The sequence below is a fragment of the Ornithorhynchus anatinus genome, chromosome 5 (genome assembly GCF_004115215.2).
Source record: "Ornithorhynchus anatinus isolate Pmale09 chromosome 5, mOrnAna1.pri.v4, whole genome shotgun sequence".
NCBI classification, from domain to species: Eukaryota; Metazoa; Chordata; class Mammalia; order Monotremata; family Ornithorhynchidae; genus Ornithorhynchus; species Ornithorhynchus anatinus.
In genome coordinates, this window is record NC_041732.1 from 14217669 (window position 1) to 14242320 (window position 24652).

General features: G+C 47.9%; 1 protein-coding gene and 1 non-coding gene across 3 annotated transcripts; both read left to right on the plus strand.

Annotated features, from left to right (window-relative positions):
* Nucleotides 1-4808: 4808 nt before the first annotated feature.
* Nucleotides 4809-4947, plus strand: LOC114812442. Its single transcript, XR_003760094.1, has one exon. It is a non-coding gene; the product is annotated as a small nucleolar RNA SNORA7 (small nucleolar RNA).
* A 10408-nt stretch (nt 4948-15355) lies between these two features.
* On the plus strand, nt 15356-24020 carry CYP1A1 (cytochrome 1A1). Of its 2 annotated transcripts, none has more exons than XM_007670889.3 (7): nt 15356-15481; nt 18558-19427; nt 20764-20890; nt 21307-21396; nt 21842-21965; nt 22886-22972; nt 23456-24020. In XM_007670889.3, the coding sequence occupies exons 2-7, from the start codon at nt 18585-18587 to the stop codon at nt 23742-23744; spliced, it is 1560 nt and encodes a 519-aa protein (XP_007669079.1). In that variant the 5' UTR covers nt 15356-15481; nt 18558-18584; the 3' UTR covers nt 23745-24020. The 2 variants fall into 2 exon arrangements, with proteins under 2 accessions (XP_007669079.1, XP_001511800.2); XM_001511750.5 differs by having other exon boundaries at nt 15356-15475.
* Nucleotides 24021-24652: the final 632 nt, after the last annotated feature.

A 24652-nucleotide genomic window follows, 5' to 3' on the forward strand; every position in this document is an offset into this window, starting at 1 on the left:
GAGGATGCCAAGGTTCCCTGAGAGGCAGGAGACACGAGGAGTTTACTCTGGAGCCGGACAAACGGCTGGAAGCACGAACACCCTAGGGGCAAGGCCCTAGGGTAGAGGGCTCAAGGTCGAGAGCCACCTGGCATAAACGGAAGGGAAGAACAAGGAGCCAGTTTGGGTGCTGTGGCCAGGACTGGAGGTTGAAGGACCTTAGCCCGGGGCCAGAGCAAGCAATTGGGGGTTAAAGATTGCCCAGGTTCGCGTGAGAAGCCGTTTGGCTGGGATTCCCTGCATGTGGTGTATCTGGAGATCAATGGAGGGAGAGCAGCAGGGCAGGGGGTGCAGAGGGCAGGGCTCAGAGCCAGTGGGCCTGAAGGCAGTGAAACTGAGGCTACGCAGGGCCCCAGAGGGGGTTCTGAAATCAGGCTCCCTGGGCAGAGGAGGGGGTACGGGTAGGACCGATGGCGGGTGGGAGGTGTTGCGGGTAAGTACAGTTTGGTCCCAATCTGTTGTGCTCCTTCCAGGCATGGCTGACTTGCACCCCTTATTCTAGAATGCCCGAGTCCCCCCCACAACCCCCTCAACCTTGCTTCACAGTGCTTGGTACTCCACCGCAGGGTACTGGGAGAGATAGGTGGCTGGAACACTTGCTGAGTGACCCGGGGCAAGTCTATTTCCCATTGCAGGCCTCAGCTGCCCCTTCTATAAAATGGGGACAACAGTGTGGGCCCCTCCCGGGACACTCCCAGCTCTCGATGGAGAGGAATTGTCCGAGAGGACGGGAACATTTGCGGCAATGCTCCTTCAGAAGGACAAGGTGGAGGATGGTAACAGAAAGGGGTAGGAAGGGGTGACCCCTTCCCGCTCCACAGGTGGGTGTGAGTCTCCACTGCGGACAGTCGCCCCCAGCTGTTGGGGGGGGGGCTCTGCCTGTGGCAAAGGGAGTGGTTGTGTGGGAGGATCCTGCCATGAATCACCTCCCCAGAAGTACTTGCTGACCTGGCTAGGATCCAGGAATAGTAACTCCCACTGCCCAGACCAGGACAATCTGTCCAAATACACAGCACTGGACCTGGCAATAACATCATCTTCCAACAAGAAGGATGCCTTCTTGGGAGGGCCCTGGGGTCAAAGATCGGTGGAGATTAATGATAACAATCAATAATAACAATAACAATAGCTATGGTATTTCTTAAGTGATGACTATGTGCCAGGCACTGTGCTAAGCTCAGGGGTAGATACAAGATAATCAAGCCAGACAGTCTCCATCCCACACAGGGCTAACAGTCTCAGGGGGATGGGGAACAGGTGCTTTTAATCCCCATTTTACAGGTGAGGAAACAGGCACAGTGAAGTGACGTGACTTCTCCAAGGTCACCCAGCAGGTAAACAGCAGAGCTGGGATTACAGTCAGATAATAATAATTATAATGGTATTTGTTAAGCACTTACTATGTGCCAAGTACTGTTCTAAGCACTGGAGTAGATACAAGGTAATCAGGTTGTCCCACGTGGGACTCACAGTCTTAATCCCCATTTTACAGATGAGGTCACTGAGGCACAGAGAAGTTAAGTGACTTGCCCAAAGTCACACAACTGACAACTGGCGGAGCCAGGATTGGAACCCATGACCTCTGACTCCCAATCCCAGGCTTTTCCACTAAGCCATGCTGCTTCTCTGATCCTCCAAGGCTCCTCGGCCTGGGCACTTTCCACTAGACCATGCTACTTCTCATCCATGGGCATGTCCGGCATGAGAGCAAGACTTTATCCAAGAAAGCAGAACTTTACCACTCTGCACCCATCTCCAGCTGGTCCTCACTTGTCTGAAGGCCAGTGAAGCCTTCAGACAAGCAGCATGGGCATGTGGAAAGAGCAAGGGTCTGTGAGTCAGAGGACCTGGGTTCTAATCCTGGCTCTGCCACTTGTCTACTGTGGGACCTTGAGCAAATCATTTAACTTCTCTGGGATTCAGTTACCTCATCTGAAAAATGGGTATTGAATACTTTCCCTCTTACCTGGCCTGTGAGCTCTATGTGGGACAGGGATCGTGTCCCACCTGATTAACTTGTATCTACCCCAGTGCTTAGGTCAGTGTTCAATACGTAGTAAGTACTTAAAAAGTACCATAATCATAATCATCAAGGCCCATCGGGGAAGAGTCAAACAAAACCGTCTTCTTAAGGTTGGGAGTTTCTGCTTACTTGCCTCTCCCAACTCTAAACTTTTCAAACTTATACTATCGGTGGTATACGATTAGCATATACCTCTAGGCTGTGAGCTAGCTGTAGGCAGGGAATGTGTTTACCAACTCCGTTGTACTCTCCTAAGTGCTTAGTAGAGAGCTTTGCACACAGTAAATGCTCAATAAATATGATTGATTGGTACCTCAATCAGAGCTCTAATAGTAAAAAAAATATAATAATAGTAATGTTTATGATATTTGTTAAGCACTGACTATGTACCAAGCACTGTACTAAACGCTGGAGTAGATAGAAGATAATCAGGCTGGACACAGTCCCTGTCCCACACAGGGCTCACAGTCTTGATCTCCACTTCACAGATGAGGGATCTGAGACTCAGAGAGGTGAAGTGACTTGCCCAAGGTCATATAGCAGACACGTGGTGGAGGCAAGATTAGAACCCAGGGCCTCTGACTTCCAGGACCATACTCTTTTCACTAGTCCAGCTGTTTATAGTGGTATTGTTGAATCGTTATTGTATTCCGAGCACTGGGCTTGGGGTAGGTACAATCATTCCAATAGATAAACCACAGTAGAATTTGCTTTTCCAAGGAGACTGTGGATAACCTCTTGACTTGTTTGCTAACAGGGCTGTAGCCTAAAAAGTTCTCGGTTCTGGTGGAGCCTCTCAGCCTAGAGGAAGATGGCAGAAGACAAGATGAGATTGTGTGCTGTGAATAGCACTGTACCATGAAGCAATGTGACCCAATGAAAAGAACACGGGATTGGGAGTCAGGAGGCCTGGATTCTAATTTGGACTCCTCCACTTTCCTGCTGTGTGATCTGGGGCAAGTCACTTCACTTTCAGAGAAGAGGTGTGGCTTGATGGAAAGAGCATGGGCCTGGGAGTCAGAAGATCGAGGTTCTACTCCTACTATGTTGGTATTTGTTAAGCGCTTACTATGTGCCAAGCACTGTTCTAAGCGCTGGGGTAGACACAGGGGAATCAGGATGTCCCACGTGGGGCTAACAATCTTCATCCCCATTTTACAGATGAGGGAACTGAGGCCCAGAGAAGTGAAGTGACTTGCCCACAGTCACACAGCTGACAAGTGGCGGAGCTGGGATTCGAACTCATGAGCCCTGACTCCAAAGCCCGTGCTCTTTCCACTGAGCCACGCTGCTTCTGCCTCTGCCACGAGCCCTCCGTTTGACCTAGGGCAAATCATTAGCTTCTCTGGGTCTCGGTTCCCTCATCTGCAAAATGGGGATTTAATACCTATTCTCCCTCCTACTTAGACTGTGAACCCCATGTGGGACCCGATTATCTTGAATCTACCCAGTGCTTAGTACAGTGCATGACACATAGACACGCCTAACAAATACCACAATTACTATCATTCTCTGTGTCTCAGTTTCCTCATCTCTAAAATTGGGATTTAATACTGTTCTCCTTCCCCCTTAGACTTTGAGCCCCCTGTCAGGCAGGGACCGTGTCTGATCTGTAGTGTTTCAATCGCAGTGCTTGGCACATAGTTAAGGCTTAAGGAATGTCATGAGGCTAAAGAGCCAATCCTACCCTCTAAAGAATCATGCCATAAAGTTTCCAGAGATGGAAACTCCCAGGGATACTCTAATTGTTATTATTATTATCATGCCTCTTGTACTTTCTGAATCAATCAATCAATTGTATTTATTGAGCGCTTTCTGTGTGCAGAGCACTGTACTAAGTGCTTGGGAGAATACAATATAACAGAGCTGGCAGATACATTCCCTGCTCACAATGAACTGATATTGTTCATTATATTGTTTTATATATATAGTTATATATATATATAGTTATAGTTATATATAGTTATAATTACATATACTCCACTACTCCAGCACAGGGCTGGGAGTCAGAAGATCATGGGTTCTAATCCCAGCTCTGCCTTTTGTATGCTGTGTGACCTTAGGCAAGTCAGTTTACTTATTCATGCCTCAGTTACCTCATCTGTAAAATGGGGATGGAGACTGTGAGCCCCACATGGGACAGGGACTGTGTCCAACCCGATTTTATTGTATCTTCCCCAGGGATTAGTATAGGGCTTGGCACATAGTAAGTATTTAACAAATACCATTATTATTGTTATTATTATTATTATTGTTCTCAGAAACCCAATCTTATGTCGGTTGTCCAGTGGCTGCTACCACAGTGCTTCATATGCAGTAAGAAGAATAATTGTGGTGTTTGTTAGACATTTACTATGTACCAAGCTCTGGGGTAGATATAAGACAATAAATACAGTCCCTGTCCCATAAGGGTCCCACAGTCCGAGGGGGGAAGAGGAACAGGTATTTTATCCCCATTTTACAGCTCAGGAAACTGAGGCACAGAGAAGTTAAATGAATTGTCCAAAGTAACACAGGAGGTAAACTAGTAAACTCAAGAGATATCATGGCCTAGTGAAAAGAGCATGAGTCTGGATGTCAGAGGACCTGGGTTCTAATCCCTCCTCTGCCAAATGCTTGCTGGGTGATCTTCGGTAGGTCATTTCATTTCTCTATGCCTCAGTTCTCCCTCTTACTTAAACTGTGAGTCCCAGGCAGGGCAAGGACTGTGTCCAACCTAATTAACTTGTATCTACCCCAGCGCTTTCCCCTCTCAAGGTCACACCTGGAGAGTTTCTAGTACTCTACCAGTCTCGGCTACAGGAGGGAGAGTCAAAGCAGAGGCCTGTCCATTCCTTTCCTAGCTTGGGCAGTGGCTAGCGAGTGGAAGGCCATCTGCTACAAGTCCAAACTCACCCATGCTGGGCAGTAGCAGCATGGGAGACAGTCGAGGATGGAGGCTCAAGTTTACTGTGTGGAAGGAGGCAATGGTAAACCACTGCCGCATTTTTCCAAGAAAACTCTATGGATCCACTACCAGAACGACTGCAGACGGAGAGCTGGGCATTCTGGGAGAGATATATCCGGGGTGTCGCTATGGGTTGGAAACGACTTGACACATAAGACAAGACTCCAGTGCTTGATGTATAGAATGTTTGATGTATAGAAAGCACTTAACAAATACCATAAAAAAAATAGTGGCTAAACTGGGACTAGAACCAGGGAGCCCTGCCACGCCTGAGGTGAAGTGACTGCCATTTTGTCATTTTCCTGAAAGGGAAACTGAGCACCAAAAAGGGAATGAAATCAATCAATTGTAGTTACTGGGCAGCCACTGACTGAAAAGTAGAATACTACAGAGGCAAGACACATATTCCCTGTCCTCAAGAAGGTTGCACTCTAATGAGGGAGACAGACGGACAAGAGGAAGCAAAAGGAAGGGTGAGAATTTAATGGGGAGTGAATCCAATATAACAGGATGAAATAGCTAAATAAATATATAAACACCCAAATAAATATACATTAGGAAGTATAAGTGCTGATTGTTGCTAGATGTCCTCTGCACAGAGTAAGATTAATCAGTGGTATCTAATTAGCCTTACTGTGTGCAGAGCACTGTACTAAGCACTTGAAAAGCAATGTGGCTTAGTGGAAAGAGGCGGGCTTGGGAGTCAGAGGTCATGGGTTCTCATCCCATCTCTGCCACTTGTCTGCTGTGTGACCTTGGGCAAGTCACTTAACTTCTCTGGGCCTTAGTTCCCTCATCTGTGAAATGGGGATTAAGACTGTGAGCCCCATATGGGACAACCCGATTACCTTGTATCTACCCTAGTGCTTAGAACAGTGCTTGGCACATAGTAAGTGCTTAACAAATACCATTATCATTAGTATTATAATAATTCAGTATCCATTTTCCTCCTACTTAGACTGGAAGCCCCATGCGTGGGACCCAATTAATTGTAGCTACCCCAGCAACTAGTACAGTGCTTGGCATATAGTAAGCACTTAACAAATACCACAGTTATGAATATTAGCAGGCTTCCTAACAGTGGCTGTGGGAAGATTCAAGCAGCCACTCCACTGCCACCACCAGAGTGGCAAAGGCTTAGGCCGAAGGCAGAGGAAGGAGTACCCCAAGTGAGCAGAACAATTCAAATCTCTTTCTCCTCCTCCCCCCCACCTCAATTTCTGCCCCCTGATATTGGGATGTAGCAACCCAATCAATCAATGATACATAGTAATTGTTTACTGTGTACAGAGCACTATACTGATTGGGAGGGTACACTATAACAGAATTGGTAGGTATGTTCCTTGCCCATAAGGAGCTTACGGTCTAGTAATTTATTAAGTGTTACAGTGTGCAGAACATTGTACTAGATGCTTGGGAAAGTTCAATATAATAGATTTGGCAGCCATATGCCCAGCTCACAAGCTGGGGTGTTCCCGGTTGAGCAGTGTGCAATAATAATAATCTGGTATTTTTTAAGCGCTTACTATGTGACAGTCACCGTCCTCAGAGCTGGGGTGGATACAAGCAAATTGGGTTGTACATAGGCCCTGTCCCAAGTGGGGCTCACAGTCTCAATTCCCATTTTACAGATGAGGTAACTGAGGCACAGAGAAGTCAAGTGACTTGTCCAAGGTGACACAGCAGACAAGTGGTAGAGGTGTGTTTAGAACCCATGACCTTCTAACTCTGAGGCCCCGTGCTCTAGCCACTGCACCATATGTAAGAGTGGTTGGGTCAGTGCTGTTGGGGTCTTTGGGGCTCTGGGTACATTTGTGGGTATCTGGGGATTGTCGTCTCCCAAGTAACATGGCTCAGTGGAAAGAGCACGGGTTTAGGAGTCAGACGTCATGGATTCTAATCACGGCTCTGCCACCTGTCAGCTGTGTGACTTTGGGCAAGTCATTTCACTTCTCGGTGCCTCAGTTCCCTCATCTGTAAAATGGGGATTAAGACTGTGAGCCTCACGTGGGACAACCTGATTACCTTGTATCTACCCCAGCCCTTAGAACAGTGTTTGGCACGTAGTAAGCGCTTAACAAATACCAACATTATTTTTATTATTATTATTAAGTCATAGTCCAGTGTTCTGAGCACAGAAAGTGCTCAGTAAATACCATGGATTAATTGATTGATTGAGGGTTTGTGTATGTTTATGTGTCTATGCATGGGTGCTGAAGTGCTTAGTACAGTGCCCTGCACACAGTAAGCACTCATTAAATATGATTGAATGAATGAGTGAATGAATATATTTAAATGTGTACTTGGGTACATCTGAGCTGTTTTCTTTCAGTAGAAACAAAATAAGCAAGGTCTGCTGGGTGACCTTGGCCAAGTCATTTCACTTCTCTGTGCCTGTTACTTCATCTGTAAAATGGGAAGTAAGACTGTGAGCCCCATGTAGGATGTAGATTGCGTCCAACCTGATTATCTTGTATCTACCCCAGTACAGTGCCTGGCACATACTAAGTGCTTAACAATTACTATTAAAATAAACCCCTAGAAGACAGCAGGACAACTGCAAGCTTCTATTAGCATCTGTATCTCTGCCTCTGCCTCTCCACTTGGCCACACCAAATCCTCACCTAAAACCATCTACCTCCTTCTGACACCCCACCTATCATAGCCATTCCAGCATTTAAGCTGGTGAAGCTACTATCAATCAACTCTTTTTTACTGAATGTTTACTAGGTGCACTTGGGGAGTAAAATATAATAGAGTTGTAGACTCCTTTCCAGCCCACAGTGAGTTACTACTGTTATTTACTTTTTTAGAATATACTTACACTGTGAGCCCCATGAGGGACAGGCCCATGAGAGACAGGGACTGTGTCTGACCTAATTAACTTGTACCAACCCTAGCTTTTAGAACAGTGGTTGACACATAGTAAGCACTTAATGAATACTATTTAAAAAAGAAAACGTAAGCCCCTTGTGGGTAGGGAATGTGTCTGCCATCTCTGTTATATTGTACTTCCCAAACTCTTAGTACAGTGCTCTGTACACAGTGAGGGTTCAATAAATACCTTTGATTGATTGATTGATTGATTGAACAAGAGCAATATTCTTCCTGGATCAGGCCAGTGATCCACTAGCTCAAGGTTCTGTCTTGGACAGTAGTCGCAGAAGATTTAAAGGAACCATGTTATGAATATTTCTTCCATATCCATTCTCTGTTATTAAAAGTGCAATTTTACACCCTAACTCTTCTCCTTTGCATCCTTAACTTTAGCTTTAATAACCCATTTGGGACTCTTTTCCATGAATTTATACCAACCTCCCTTAAATCTACAGATAATTTCCACCTGGGCAACACATTCATCCTTCTCATTATCAATGGCGTTTAGTGAGCTCTTATTGTGTGCAGAGCACTGCATTAAGCATTTGGGAGAATACAGTAGAGTTAGAAAACAACGGAACTGCCCTTGAGAAGTTTATAGCCTATTGGTCAATCAATTGATATGATTTATTGATTCTCTACTTGGTATGGAGCATGGTACTAACTGCTTGGGAGAGTGCAACCGAGTTGGACCACATCTTTAGATTATATATTACAAATTATTTATTCATATTAACGTCTGTCTCCCTCTCTAGACTGTAAACTCATAATGGGGTGGGAACACGTCTGCTAATTCTGCTGTATTGTACTCTCCCAAGTACTTAGTAAAGTGCTCTGGACATAATAAGTGCTCAAAAAACATACCATCAGTTGAATGATTGATTGAACCCACAAGCCCTACACTAAAGGAGCTGGCAGTCTAGTTGGAGAGAGAATTCCAGATGTTCTTCTCCACCCCCACCTCCCCCCCCGGATGGAGAAGTCTTTCTTTTCCTTTTGTTCCCGATTTGACTCCCATCACATTTGGACTGGCGCGGGGTGGATTTGGGTGAATAACACTGCCATATTGGCCCGGTCCCCACCCTCCTTGATTCTGTCCTCCTCAGTATGCCTGCTCCCAGCCTGAATTGTTTGAGAGTGAACGATCCTAACTATGAACATCCATCTTCATAAGGAAGCTTCCCCATTCCCCAACCTCATCTGGGTTGGTCTTCTCTGTACTGCCTCCATCTCTGTTTATGTTTCTCCTAAGGTCCCACTACCAGAACTTCAAAGTGTCCTGGGTGTGGCCATACCATGGTTTATTTAGTGGCAAAACTATGCCATTTATTTATGCTCGTCATCTATTTCATCCAAAGCCTTATTAAAATCACATCTCCTCCAAGAGGCCTTCTCCAACTAAGCCCTCATTTTCCCCACTCCCTCTCCCTCCTGCGTCCCTCACTCAATTGGGTCTGTACCCTCTAAACACTAGATATGCATCCTAATCTCAGCCCCACGACACTTATAACCGTACTCATAATTTATTTTAACATCTGCTCTCCCTCAAGGCCATAAGCTCCTTGTGGACAGGAAAAGTATCAACTCTGTCATTCTGTAGTATTGTTCTCTCCCAAGCTCTAGTACAGTGCTCTGTACACAGTAAGCATTCAGTCAATACCATCGATTGAGTCTGTGTTCCTTTCCTGTATACTTACCTCCTGTAAGACTGTCAGTGGAAGGAAGGGTTTTTCCCCCTTGTTCTGACAGGCAGTTACTTCTCTTCTGGGGGTACAGGGTGAATTGATTTCAAACCCTGGGCTGGGCATTGAGTGCAATATCAATGGGCTACAGCCACTGATTTTGGTGTCTACTAAAATTTGTTGTATTAGACTCTCCCAAGGACCTAATACAGTGCCCTGCTCACAATAAGCACTCAGTAAATACTGTTGATGATGATTTGTTCCATCCTATTTTGTCCTAGATAACAGGCAGTCACACAGATACATTCAGTCATTGGTATTTTTTGAGCACTTACTGTGTGCAGAGTATTGTACTAAGCACTTGGGAGAGTACAATACAGCAGAGACGCAGTATAGGCCTGGCAGTTGGAAGAGCCTGGGTTCTAATCCTGATTCTGCCACTTGTCCACTGTGTGACCTTGGGCAGCTCACTTCATTTCTCTGTGTCTTAGTTACCTTATCTGCAAAATGGGGATGAAGATAGTGAGCTCCATCTGGGACATTGACTGCATCTAACTTGATTATCTTGCATCTACCCCAGGTCTTTGGACAGAGTGAGGAAAAGAAGACTTAACTGGGGAAGGAGGAGATGGTGACCTTAACAAAGCTTTAAAGGTGGGCAGAGCAGTGGACTGCAAATGAATGCAAAGTCAAGCTTACCATGAGTGTTTTGCTTCTAAGCTAAGAGCCTTATTGCTGTCTTATGGCCCGGGCTTCCAGTAGTCTGGGTGGGTTTGGGGGAAAAGGGGTTTCAGTCTCACACATTCGCTCTCGATTCATCAGAGCATAGACTCCATCTTGGGACCCCTCCCCTTCCAGGGAGCTGATTTTGCACCGTTGGTCCCTGTAGGAAAACGAGGATGGGATGGGGTGGGGTTGGGGAGGACCCAGCAGTGACCTCAATCCCCACATCAACCCCCAACTTTTGAGCCAAGCAAAGACATTCTGGCTGAGGCCCACGTTGGAGAGGCTTCACAGAAGGACTGCGCAAAGTGCCAATCAATCAATCAATCAATGGCATTTATTGATGATAATGATGAGGGCATTTGTTAAGTGCTTACAATATGCCAAGCACTGTTCTAAGCTGAGGGATAGATACAAGGTTATCAAGTTGTCCCACATGGGGCTCGCAGTCTTAATCCTCATTTTACAGATGAGGTAACTGAAGCACTGAGAAGTTAAGTGACTTGCCCAAAGTCACACAGCTGACAAGTGGCAGACCTGGGATTAGAACCCACAATCTCTGACTCCCAAGATGTGCTCTTTCCACTAAGCCACGCTGCTTTTTGAGTGCACAGAATACTGTACTAAGTGCTTAGGAGAGTATAATACAGCAGAATTAGCAGACATGTTCCTTGCCTATAATGAGCAGAAGGGCAGGCTTCATGGTGGGTGTGGAACCCGTACTCAGTAGGTCATGTCAAAGGTGGACATCTGTGTTCCTGCCCCATTCGTGCACTTGCCCCCTTGGGGGGGTCCTCTCCAGGGCCACTCACTCCCTTCCAGGAACACACACTCTCCCTTTAAGAGTTCTGCAGCACTGACCCTTTAAGAGTTTTATAGCACTGGCCCTCTAAGAGTTTGGCATCACTGGTCTTCTAAAAGTTTGGCATCTCTGCCCTTGTAAGAGCTGGGCATCGCTGGGTATCTAAGAGGTTGAGAGCTCTGTCCCTTTAAGAGCTCTGTGGTACTGGCCCTCTAGGAGTTTGGCGTCTCTGGCCTTCTAAAAGTTTGACATTGCTGCCCTTCTAAGAGCTGGGCATCGCTGGCTATCTAAGAGGTTGAGAATGCTGTCCCTTTAAGAGCTTTGCAGCACAGGGCCTCTAGGAGTTTGGCATCTCTGGCCCTCTAAGAGTTTGGCATCACTGGCCTTCTAAAAGTTTGGCTTCCCTGCCCTTTTAAGAGCTGGGCATCGCTGGCTATCTAAGAGGTTGAGAACTCTGTCCCTTTAAGAGCTCTGCAGCACTGGCCCTCTAGGAGTTTGGCACCTCTGGCCTTTTAAAAGTTTGACATCTCTGCCCTTCTAAGAGGTCGAGAGTGCTGGCCCTTTAAGAGTTCTGCAGCACCAGCCTTCTACTACTGTTACTAATAATTATGCCATTTGTTAAGGGTTTACTATGTGCCAGGCACTGTACTAAGCTCTGGGGTGGATACAAACATATCGGGTTGGACGTAGTCCCTATCCCACGTGGGGCTCACGGTCTCGATCCCCATTTTCCGGACGAGGGGACTGAGGCCCAGAGAAGTGAAGTGACTTCCCCAAGGTCACACAGCAGACAAGTTACAGAGCCGAAATTAGAATGCATGACCTTCTGACTCCCAGACCTATGCCCTATCCAGGGTTTGGCATTGCTGGCCTTTTATGATTTTGGCATGCCTGGCCTTCCAAGAGCTCGGCATCGGCTCTCTAAGAGGTCTAGAGCGCTGGTCCTTTAATAATAATGATGGTAGTTGTTAAGCGCTTACTATGTGCTGTGCCGAGGACTGTTCTAAGTGCTGGGGGTGGGGTGGGTAGATACAAGGTCTGTGATTTAGTGGAAAGATTATGGGTTTAGGAGACAGAGATTGTGGGTTCTCATCCCGGTTCCACCACTTGTCAACTGTGTGACTTTGGGCAAGCCACTTAACTTCTCTGGGCCTCATTTACCCCATCTGTAAAATGGGTATTAAGATTGTGAGCCCCACGTGGGATAACCTGATCACCTTGTATCTTCCCCAGCGCTTAGAAGTGTTTTGCACATAGTAAGCACTTAACAAATACCATCATTATTATTAATCCCGGCTCCGCCACTTCATTCATTCAATCGTATTTATTGAGCACTTACTGTGTTCAGAGCACTGTACTAAGCTCTTGAAGGTACAGTTTGGCCAGAGATGTCAGCTGTGTGGCATTGGGCAAGTTTAACTTCTGTATGCCTCAGTTCCCTCATCCATAAAATGGGGATTAAGACTGTGAGCCCCACGTGGGACAACCTGAGTACCCTGTAATAATAATAATGGAGGTATTTGTTAAGCGCTTCCTATGTGCAAAGCACTGTTCTAGGTGCTGGGAGGAATACAAGGTGACCAGGTTGTCCCACATGGGGTTCACAGTCTTCATCCCTATTAAATAGATGAGGTCACTGGGGGCCAGAGAAGTGAAGTGACTTGTCCGAGGTCACACAACTGACAAGAGACAGAGGCAAGATCAGAACCCAGGCCCTCTGCCTCCCCAGCCCGGGCTCTTTGCTTTGAGCCCCGCTGCTGGAGATGAGGGACCGAGGGCCGGTCCTTTTAAGCAGCGTGGCTCAGTGGAGAGAGCCCGGGCTTGGGAGTCAACGGTCATGAGTTCGAATCCCGACTCTGCCCCTTGGCAGCTGTGAGACTGTGGGCAAGTCACTTCACTTCCCTGTGCCTCAGTTCCCTCATCTGTCAAATGGGGATTAAGACCGTGAGCCTCACGTGGGACAACCTGATGATCCTCTATCTACCCCAGCGCGTAGAACAGTGCTCTGCACAGAGGAAGCGCTTAACAAATACCAGTATTATTATCAAGCGTTGAGCGGCGCTGGCCCTTTAAGTGTTGAGCGGCGCTGGCCCTTTAAGAGCTCTCCTTCTTCCCCCTTCCCCCCTCCCGTTGCGTGACTGGCTGACCGGGCGGGTCAGTCCTCCCTGCCACTCCACGCCTGGCCCCGCAGCCCCTTCTCACGCAACTCCCATTCCTCCCCCGGCGCCCCCAGGGCGGGCCGTCCAGCCTCCAGGCCGGGCCCCTCCCCTCCCCGCCCCCCCCGGGGGTCAGGGGCTGCACCTCCATCCCTCCCCCTCGACCCCCACCCCGCTGGCCGGGACCCCCAGGCTGCCCTCTGCAAGGGGCGCTGTAAGAGAGGGGGGCGCGTTGTAAAGACAGAGAGAACCAAGATCCAGCCCCGGGCTGGAATCCAGGGAGGATGGGGGTGGGGGTCCCTAAGGAAGCCCCTCCATCTGTCCTTGGAGGGTGAGGGGACAATCTCTGAGATGCTGGACGGTGACCCGCAGGCTGGGGGGATCTCGGGGTTTGGGACGGTCCTGGAGGGGGGACTGTCATAATAGTAATAACCATGGCATTTTTAAAACGCCTATTATGTGCCAGGCACTGTTCTAAGCGCTGGGGGAGATGCAAGATTGGAAGCAGTCTTGGAGCTCACAGCCTTAATGCCTACTTGTTTTGTTCTGCTGTCTGTCTCCCCCTATCAACCCCTTGTTGGGCAGGGATGGTTTCTATCTATTGCCGAATCGTAGAGTCCAATCGCTCAGTCCAGTGTTCTGCACCCCGTAAGCGCCCAATAAATACGATTGAATGAATGAATGAATCCCCCTTTTCCAGATAATGGAACAGAGGCCCAGAGAAGTGAAACAACTTGGCCCAGGTCACACAGCGGAGCTGGAATCAGAATCCAGGTGCTTCTGACTCCCAGGCCCGTGCTCTAGCCACTAGGCCGTGCTGCTTCTCAGCTGGGGAGGGCCCACCCCCATATCCATCCCCTTTCCTCCCCCCGGCGCGGGAGACAGGGCGGGGGTTGGGGGTTCCCGCAGGACAGAGGCTTCTCACGCGAACCCGGCCAATCTGGAATCCGAGCGGGGTCAGGGACAGGGGGCGAGGGACTGAGATAGCCTCCTCCCTGTCCAGCCCGGACCCCTCCCCGGACCGTTGCTCCAGGGGTCCCGAGCTGGGGTCGGGGGGCGACCTCGGAGGGTCTTTCGAAAAGAGGGGGAGGAATTACGGAACGGCTGGGGAAGAGGAGAGATTCTTTCGTTCATTCCTTCAATCGTATTTACCGAGCACTTGCTGTGCGCAGAACACTGTACTGAGCGCTAGGAAAGTAAAGTACGGCAATAGAGACAAACCCTGACCACAACGGGCAGTGGGGAGTCCAGAGTGCTCCCATTAGCTGCACCCCTCTTGGTTCACCTAAAGTGCCCCCCTCCCCCCCAAGCAGAGGTATGGGTTCTAATTGCTGTGTGACCGTGGGCAAGGCACTTCACTTCTCTGGGCCTCAGTTACCTCATCTGGAAAAGGGGGATCAAGACTGTGAGCCCCACTTGGGATAGGGATTGCGTCCAACCCGATTTACTTGTAACCACCCCAGGGCTTAGTCCAGTGATTGGAACCTAGTGAACGCTAAATAAACACCATAATAATAATAATTATTATTAGGAGAGCGGATCCGTCGAAGATCCCCACCTTCCCTTTCACCCTAGTAGGAACCCAGCATTCTGCGCTCCAAGAAGATCTTCTAGGGGTCGCCCAGATTTGGGGATTTGCCCTTTCATCCTCCCCCTCTAGGTCGACTCAGTGTCCTCGGGGATGCCGAAGGGCTCTTTGTATCGGGCACACAGCGAGCATTTCCCAGCGCTGAGTATGGTATACAGTAAGCGCTTAAATGCCATTATTATTATTACTATTAATAATGATAATGCCATTAAAAAAAATCCCTGTCCCCCAATCTGGCCTCGACGGGCGTCCCCAAGAGAGACGCGAGGGCTACTTCAAGCCTCTTCCCCAGGCTTGGGAAAGCCACTCTGGACTCCAGGCTTCCTCCCCTCCCCTCCCTCCCCTTCCCAAGATAGTTGCCCCCTACCCCCCCCCCCACCCCCCAAGTGCCCTCGACGCCCTCCCGAGGTCGGATATTATCTGATCTTTGGTTAGTCACGTGAGGTCCCCCCACTTAGCCAATCAGATTCAGGGGAGGTGCATATAAAGGTGTCAGAGCTGTCCTTCACCCCAGCAGCCGAGGAGGTGGAGTCTCCAAAGAGTCTCCTCCGACCTGAGCAGAGCCGAGGGGTCCTGAGCCGCATCTTCCCCGACCCTGCCATCCACCGCACCATCAGCCAGCTCCTGGCATCTGACAGGTACAGGTAGGCAACCTCTTATTCCTTGCACCTCTCTGCCTTCAGGCCTTTCCAGGGGGCATTTTCATCCAGGGGAGCCCTGGGAATCAGCACAGGCAGGGTCTTTTCCCTGGGTGAATTCTGGACAGTTCCTTCCTATGTGAGTTTCCCTGGCTGGCAAATGGAGTGGGGGGTAGGGGGGAGAAGGGGGAGTCTGAGAGCATCTTGAAGAGTCAGTTTGCTTCACTTTGAGGGACTGCACGGCACTAATTGCAGAGTGCTTAATGCAGTGCTCTACACACAGTAAGCACTCAAGAAATGCCATTGATGATGATGGATGTTGAAAGCGGGGAGTGGGTGAGGAGGTGTCTGAGACTACTGGATGCCTAAAATCAGAGCAAGTAAAGCCTGCCCCTTCTCCATTTCTTCAAAATGGTCCAACTCCATTATTCTCTCCCACTCTTCAACTCCCTTGTAAGCCTTTTCCAGGGTAAATGACCGTTTCAGGCCCATTACCCTTACCTTGATATTTCCATGCACTCTGATAACTATAATAATAGTGATAATGTTGGTATTTGTTAAGCTCTTATTATGTGCCGGGCACTGTTCTAAGCGCTGGGTTAGTTACAAGGTAATTAGGTTGCCCCAGGTGGGGCTCACAGTCTTAATCCCCATTCTCTATGGCACTGAGAAGTTAAGTGACTTGACCAAAGTCACACAGCTGACAGGTGGCGGAGCCGGGATTAGAACCCATGACCTCTGACTCCTAAACCCGTGCTCTTTCCACTGAACCACGCTGCTTCTTGGCCCCCAAATCTTCCCTGTACAAAAGTGTTGAGGGTCCAGCGCTTAGTACAAGGCATGGCACATAGTACACGCTTAACAAATACCATCATTCTTATTAAAGGACATGATTTATAAACTCTCTGTGGGCAGTGATCAGGTCTACCAACTCCACTGTATTGTACTCTCCCAAGTACTTAGTATAGTGCTCTGCACACAGTAAGTGCTCTACCACTGATCGATTGTCTGGGGTGGGAAAATAATGATGAAACTGGGAAAATCCTATTCCTACGGCATCTGGGGCTGCTGCTTCAGTTTTGCTGTGTCCATGACCCCCGAAGTCTGGACATCTTCCATTCATAGAGACCATGTCTTCAGGTTCCAAGAAATTTGATGCTATATCCTTTTGGAATGGTAGATGCAGACTTCACACAATTATTATTTTTACATTACATCTGATCATCCGTGGGTGTGGGTCTAGTTTAGGAGCCTCCTGAAGACAGAGAAGTTAGAATAACAACAAAGCACCTGAGAAAGCTCAACTCTCTCTAAGATCACAGGGAATAAGGCCCTCATTATATAGATGAGGAAACTGCGGCACATCTTGAAAATTAGTTTGCCCAAATACACTTAGCAAATCCGTAGTCGATCTGGAAATAATAGAAGCCAAGTCCGAAGCCAGTTCTAAGACTAAACCCTACTGGAATCCCATTAGGAAGGCATGGTGCTGTTTTCTCATTATCCGAAAATTCATCTTCCGAATTGTGTGGCAGGGACAGGACCCGTGTTTCCAAAGTTGAGGGTTTGCTGCAAAAAAAACCAATATAAACCTCAGTCATTTGGTGAGAATTTTCCAAGAAAAGTCTATTTCAGGTGTGCACATGGCACACAACTCTGGCAAATCCATTCCCAAAAAAATCTGAACTCCGGGCTTAAGTTTCTTTGCATCCTGTCTCTGTCAGGTGGAAGCATTCCATTTATTCGTTTTTTCCCTGGCGGCGGGCAGGTGGGGGATTCTTGGACTTTTCATTCACTAAGAATAAGCAGGAGGGAAACTCCGGGCTGGATTTCTTTCCTTGCCGATCTCTCGAGGTGAGAGGGAGGCTTGTCTAAGTACCAACCTCTCAGCCCCTCGGGGAGCCCATTAACCGAGAGGTCCTTGAATCAGCAGAGTAAATACGTGAGAACGACAAGGAAAGACCCCAGACTACAGCTTGGATACCACAAGCAAACACACAGTCTATCCAGAAACACACAGTCTATCTCCTGCCCTGGCTGTGGCAGGAGACTGGGAAGGTGACTGCCTATTTAGACATTGAATCCAGAAGAACTGGGATTTGTCTGCCTTCTGATCCGGTCAAACTGGGCTGCCTTTGCCTGGATAAATGCTTTGCCTCAGGATCTATTTGTGCAGAGTAAGAATTGCTAATACTCATGTTCACTAAAGTGTACCCTCTCTCTCTCTCTGCAGGTGTGACATCAGGGACTCTATTTACTAAAAATTATAGGGATTCCCAAGGGGTGATGTAATAATAACAACAATAATAGCACTAATTATAATAATAAATGATAATATTTGTTAAGCACACACTATGAACCAAACACTGTACTAAGCAATGGGATAGATAGAGATTTTTCAGATTGGATACAGTCCCTGTTCCATGTGAGGCTCACAATCTAAGTGGAAGGGAGAACAGGTGTTGAATGTTAATTTTATAGATGAGGACAATGAGGTGCAAGGGAAGCTAAATTCATTCAGTAGTATTGATGCTTACTATGGGTACAGCACTGTACTAAGCGCTTGGAGTGTACAATTCGACAACAGATAGATACAATCCCTGCCCAATAATGGGCTCACAGTCTAAACATGACTTGCCCAAGGTCACAAAGGAGGCCCAGGGCAGAGCTGGGATTAGGACCCAGGTCTTCTGATATGATTTTCTTCCAACACTGTGCTTCCAGGACCTCAGAGCAACCTGGAGGCATTTACTTAGTAAGACATTCTTCCAAGAAGTTAAGGTAAGGAGTGATGTCACTCCTATCATTTTCTCTCCCAGTGTGCCTCCATTTCCCCTCAAGAAGGAATATGCCCCAAGTCAAGGGCAGAGATGGAGCCAAGTCCATCTCTTTCCATTGATTTCCATCTTCCATGAGGGCCATCAAATTCTGTCCAGGCTTCCCTGTTTGTTGGACACAAATGGGAGTGTTGGGGGAGGAGTTAACCTGGGCTCTTTTCCCTTTTCCCCATCCCTGGAGCAGCTTGTGTATGACTCACTGAGCCCCACTACTGACCCAGCTTCATGTTTTTTTGTTTCATCAGACTTGGGCTTTCCGCTAGACCAAAGAGATGGCAGTGTCCCTGTCCGTGTTGGGATTGGTGGGTTCTGTCTCAGTCACCGAGATCCTCCTGGCCTCCGCCATCTTCTTTCTGGCCTTCTGGATCATAGGCTCCCTTAGCGAGAAAGTGCCCCATGGGATGAAGAGCCCCCCGGGGCCCTGGGCTTGGCCCCTGATCGGTAACATCCTGGAGCTGAGAAAGGACCCTCACCTGGCACTGACGCGGATGAGCCAAGTCTACGGAGATGTGATGCAGGTCCAGATTGGGACCACCCCGGTCCTGGTGCTGAGTGGGCTGGAGACCCTCAGGCAAGCTCTGGTCAAGCAGGGGGAGGACTTCATGGGACGACCCGACCTCTACACCTTCCAACACATCGGGGATGGGGAATCCTTAAGTTTCAGCACGGACTCTGGGGAGGTTTGGGTCGCCCGCCGGAAGCTGGCTCAGAATGCCCTGAAAACCTTCTCCCTCGCCTCCTCACCATCCTCTTCCTGCACTTACCTGGAGGAACACGTCAGCAAAGAAGCCGTGAGCCTCATTGGTAAATTCCAGGAATTGATGAAGAAGAGGGGGAGCTTCGACCCCTACAGGTACGTGATGGTCTCCGTGGCCAATGTCATCTGTGCCATGTGCTTTGGGAAACGCTATGACCACAATGACCAGGAGCTGCTCAGCGTCGTCAGCCTGAGTGACAAGTTTGGGGAATTTGCCGCCTCGGGGAATCCTGCAGATTTCATCCCGATTCTCCGTTACCTCCCAAACCACGCTCTGAGAAACTTTAAGGACCTGAACCAGAAGATGGTTGCTTTCCTGCAGAAGATGTTGATGGAGCACTACAGGACCTATGAAAAGGTAATACTGCCCCAATCTCTCTCTCTCTCTCTCTCTCTCTCTCTCTCTTCCCTTTCTCCTTCCTTTCCCTGCCTCCCCACTACTTAGCATCTCTCAGGAGACCACTGTCAACCATCGTCATCAAAAGTAATGTGGCCTAGTAGAAATAGCCCGGGCCTTGGAGTAAGAGGACCTGGATTCTAATGCTGACTCCCCCACTTTTCTGCTGGGTGACCTTGGGGAAGTCACTTCAATTCTCTGTGCCTCAGTAACCTCATCTGTAAAATCGGGATGAAATCCTACTCCCTCCTTCATAGACTGTGAGCCCTATGAGGGCCAGTGCTGTGTCCAACTTGATTATCTCATATCTTCCCTAGTGCTTAGAATAGTGCTTGGCACATAGTAAGCATTTATTAATAATAATAATGATGGTATTTGTTAAGTGCTTACTATGTGCCAAGCACAGTTCTAAGCACTGGGGTAGATACAAGGTAATCAGTTTGTCCCATGTGGGGCTCACAGTCTTAATCCCCATTTTACAGATGAGATAACTGAGGCACAGAGCAGTTAAGTGACTTCCCCAAGGTCACACAGCTTAGAGGCAGATCTGCAATCAGAACCCACAACCTCTGATTCCCAAGCCCGTGCTCTTACCACTAAGAACTGTAAAAAAAAAATAATAATAATAAATCCTGCCCATGACAAGATCTGATAAACTCCCAACACTGGCCCACATTTGGCATACAGTAAGCACTTGATACATACCACTGATTGGTTGATTAATTGATTCATCAGTGACCAAAGGAAACACTATTCCAGCATGACCCCCTAACCCCACCAGCCCTTCCCCCTCCTCATCCATATACGCCAGATCACTACTCTCCTACCTTCAGAATTATTAAAATCACATCTCCTCCAAGACGCCTTTCTGGATTAAGCCCTCTTTTCCCAGTCTCCCTCTCCCTTCTGGGTCATCTATTCACTTGACTCTGTGGCTTTTGGGTATTTGATATTCACCCCACCCTCAACCCACAGCCCTTACATACATATATTTAAATTATGTATTATAAAGTATTAATTTATATTAATGGTTTGCCTCCCCCACATACTGTACACTTATTGTGGGCAGGAAACATATCCACCAATTATGTTGTACTGTGCTCTCCCAAGTGCTTAGGACAGTACTCTGCACACAACAAGCGCCAATAAATAGCACTGATTGGGGGAAGAGAATCCTAGAGTGGAGAGGCACTAGAGTGGGGTAAGACCCTTCTTTCATGGCTTTTCTGTCCCTGGGGAAAACCAAAGTCCGGGTCACAAGTGAGACTCCCACTCATCTGACCGCTCCTCCCTGCAGAACCAAGTCCGAGATATCACAGACTCTCTGATCGAGCACTGCCAGGACAAGAAGTTGGATGAGAATGCCAACGTTCAGCTTTCCGATAAGAAGATTGTGAATGTGGTCCTGGATCTCTTTGGAGCTGGTAAGAACAGTGGCAACCTGTTTTCCCATTGCCCAGATTTTGCCTGCATTGCGTGCATATACTTTCTCAGCTCCACCATCTCTGGTGGAGAAAAATAATTTTTTACTTGGCCTCCTGCAGGTGTGGTCATTGGCAGATTCCCAGAACCATTTATAGGGCAATTTGAGAGCCATTTAGTTCTCTGTTTGACCCAACTCTCCCAAAGAGAGTTCCATGTTGTCCAGACTTTTAAATATAGATGCTGACACTTCTGATTGGTGCCTTGGATTTTGCCAAAAATACCTTTTGATATTAGGGAGATTAGCTAAAATTTGGAACTCAGGAGTTGTCGCTTTGCCCTGTTCTTACTTTTCCTGGTCCTTAAGAAAAAAAAAAAAAAAAAAAAAAAAAATCTCCCCATCTCCTTATCTGACCAGGTTTTGACACTATCACAACTTCCTTATCCTGGAGCCTCATGTACCTGGTGAAGTATCCTGAGGTCCAAAAGAAGATCCAGGAGGAGCTGGGTAAGCCGGGAAGGTGGATTTGGGGGCGTGGGGAGGGGAGTCTCTGGTATGGGAATCATAAAAGATATACTTCTGAGTTGGGAAGGTCGATCTTGAGCCTCTTTTCTCTCCCATGAGAACTCTCTCTAGACTATAATCTCTTTATGGGCAGGGAATGTGTCTGCTAATTCTGTTGTATTGAACTCTTCCCAAGTGCTTTGTACAGTGCTCTGCACATAGTAAGCGCTTGCTAAATGCCACTGATTGATAAGGGGAAACCAATAGCCAATCCACCAACAGCCAGTAAAGATACTCAACAACCCAACTGTTGGTTGTCCCCCTTGTCATGGATCCCCATATATCCTTAGCTTTTTCATCAAACCCACTATGGATCGAATGTTTATGCATTGAAACTGTATTGGAGCCGTCAAACTCTGGTTTTTGTTTTGTCCTACCTCTCCTGCAGATATGGTCATCGGCAGGGGCCGCATGCCACGACTCTCAGACAGATCCCTGCTGCCATACACAGAAGCCTTTATCCTGGAGTCTTTCCGACACTCTTCCTTCATTCCCTTCACCATTCCACACAGGTGAGTTCTGAGCCTGGCTGGCAAGATTTCCCCAAATCAGAATCATCAGCTCTCCTTGGGCTTTGAATCACTAGACCCACTAGAGGGTGTCAGCTACCCACTAGGCAGCGTGGTCTAGTGGAAAGAGCAAGGGCCTGGGAATCAGAAGGACCTGGGTTCTAATCCCTTAAAGCACTCAGTCATCTTGTCCCCTCCTACCTTACCTCGCTGATCTCCCACTACAACCCAGCCTGCACGCGTCGCTCCTCTAATATCAACCTACTCACTGTACCTCGATCTCATCTATCTCGCTGCTGACCTCTCGCCCACGTCCTGCCTCTGGCCTGGAATGCTCTCCTTCCTAATCCAATAGACCATCACCCTCTCCACCTTCAAACCTTATTGAAGGCCCATCTCCTCCAAGAGGAATTCCTAGATTAAGCCCTCATTCCCTCTTCTCCCACCCCCTTCAGCATTACGCTTTCAAGTAGGTTTGTTCCCTTTACTCACCCTTCCCTCAGCCCCAAAGTACCTATGTAGTTATCCATAATTTATTTATTTATATCAATGTCTGTCTCCCCTCTATACTGTGAGCTCACTGAGGGCAGAAAACATGTCTACCAACTCTGTTATAATGTTCTCTCCCAAGCTCTCAGTAAAATGCTTTGCACATAGTAAGTGCTCAGTACATATGATTGATTAGTCCCAGTCACGCCACTTGGCTGCTGGGTAACTTTGGGCAAGTCACTTCACGTCTCTATGCCTCAGTTCCCCATCTGTCAAATGGGGACAAAGACTGTGAGCCCCATTGGGACATGGACTGCTTCCAACCTGATTAGCTTGCACCTGCCCCAGTACTTAGTACAGTGCCTGGCCCAGAGTAATGACTTAAAAGTATCATTAAAAAAAAGCCAAACCTGATGAAGTCTTCTCCTTTGCAGTACGACAAGAGCCACGACTCTGAACGGCTATTACATCCCCAAGGGGCGCTGTGTGTTCGTGAACCAGTGGCAGATCAACCATGATCCGTAAGTTTTCAGTCAGGGAGCACCCAGAACCCTTACCTAAACCCTTGGGAGTTTAGCTGTGACCTACTACCCCTCCTTCTTCACCTTGCAATGCCATGAAACCGAGCCCGTGTCTGAGCCCAGGCCACTGGCCATAGGACTCAAACAGTCCCCCTGTAGAGCTCCTAAAGAAACTCCAAACCCATTTTTAGAATCTGCCCCTGCCCCTTCTGTTTCAGAGCAGTGCTGGTCACCCTCCTTCTAGCTCGATAGCAGGGTAACCTTTCTCTCGCTGAAATGAGTGAGGAAAATTGGAAGAGGGGGATTCTCTCTTGTCATTGAGTTTTCTGATTCCTTGGTACTTTCCAAACAGCTGAAGCTGGAAGAGAGAGAGGAGTCTCAGTTGCTGACGTTCCCTTTGGGGATAGGCTGGAGTTCAAAGTCCAAAGATTTCTGGGGAGAGTTTTGTCCCCCTAACTCAAGGGTCTGCTCTGTGTCTTTCAGGGAGCTGTGGGAGGATCCATCTGCCTTCAGGCCAGAGCGCTTCCTCACCCAAGAGGGGACCAAGATCAACAAGGCTTTGAGCGAAAGGGTGACAATGTTTGGCTTGGGCAAGAGGAAGTGCATTGGGGAGACCATTGCACGCTGGGAGGTCTTCCTTTTCCTGACCATCCTTCTGCAGCAGATAGAGTTCAGCGTCCAATCCGGAGGGAAGCTGGACATGTCCCGGATCTACGGGCTGGCCATGAAGCACCCACGATGTGAGCACTTCCAGGTCCACCCACGCTTCTAAATGCACCAAAGACTCTGGACTGAGCCACTGGGGTACCTGGTGACCCTTTGGAGAATTCCCTCTTAATATTAACCCTCAAAGTTGGCATTGGAGAGTCCTAGACTGCAGTCTTCACCTAACTTTTACTAACTTTACTCATAGATTGACTTTGAAATTCTGGGACATGACCGAGTCAGAGAACTCATTCTTGGAAACCATCAATTGGGTTCTAATCCCGGCTCCGCCATTTGTCAGCTGTGTGACTTTGGGCAAGTCACTTAACTTCTCTGGGCCTCAGTTACCTCATCTGTAAAATGGGGATTGAGACTGTGAGCCCCACGTGGGACAGGGACTGTGTCCAACCCGATCTGCTTGTATCCACCCCCAGTGCTTAGTACAGTGCCTGGCACATAGTTAAGTGCTTAACAAATACCATAATTATTATTATCAATCGATGATCTCTTGAGCACTTATTGGGTGCAGAGAACTGTACTAAGTTCTTGGGAGAGTACTGTACAAAAGAGTTGGTAGACATGATCCTTGCCCACGAGGAGCTTAAACTAGAAAGGAAGGCGGACATTGAAATGAATTACGGATACCGGAAATAGGAGAGTATAAGGCTCTGTGACTAAATGCCGAGCGTGGGGAGAATATCAAATGCTCAAGGGGTACAGCTCCAGGAGTGTAAGCATTGCAGAAGGAAGGGAGAATAGGGGAAAGGAGGGCTCAGGCTAGGTGGCGTGTGTTTTTTGTTTTTTTTTTTTTACAGGAGCTTTGAAGATAGAGAGAGTAGACTTTGGAGAGGTGAAGGGGGAGAGAATTCCAGGTCAGGGGGAGATGCGGGCAAAGAGTTGGCAGCAAGACAGATGAGGTTTTTGAGGTACAGGAAATAGGTTGGAATTAGAGGAATGAAATGTCCAGGCTGGGTT

What these genes read in the sequence shown, in the direction of transcription:
- CYP1A1 (XM_007670889.3), top strand. Translation starts at nt 18,585, where the DNA reads ATGGCAGTGTCCCTGTCCGTGTTGGGATTGGTGGGTTCTGTCTCAGTC. An exon ending in CCTGGATCTCTTTGGAGCTG is followed by an intron (nt 20,891 to 21,306) that starts GTAAGAACAGTG and finishes TTATCTGACCAG; the next exon opens with GTTTTGACACTATCACAACT. An exon ending in CCCTTCACCATTCCACACAG is followed by an intron (nt 21,966 to 22,885) that starts GTGAGTTCTGAG and finishes TCTCCTTTGCAG; the next exon opens with TACGACAAGAGCCACGACTC.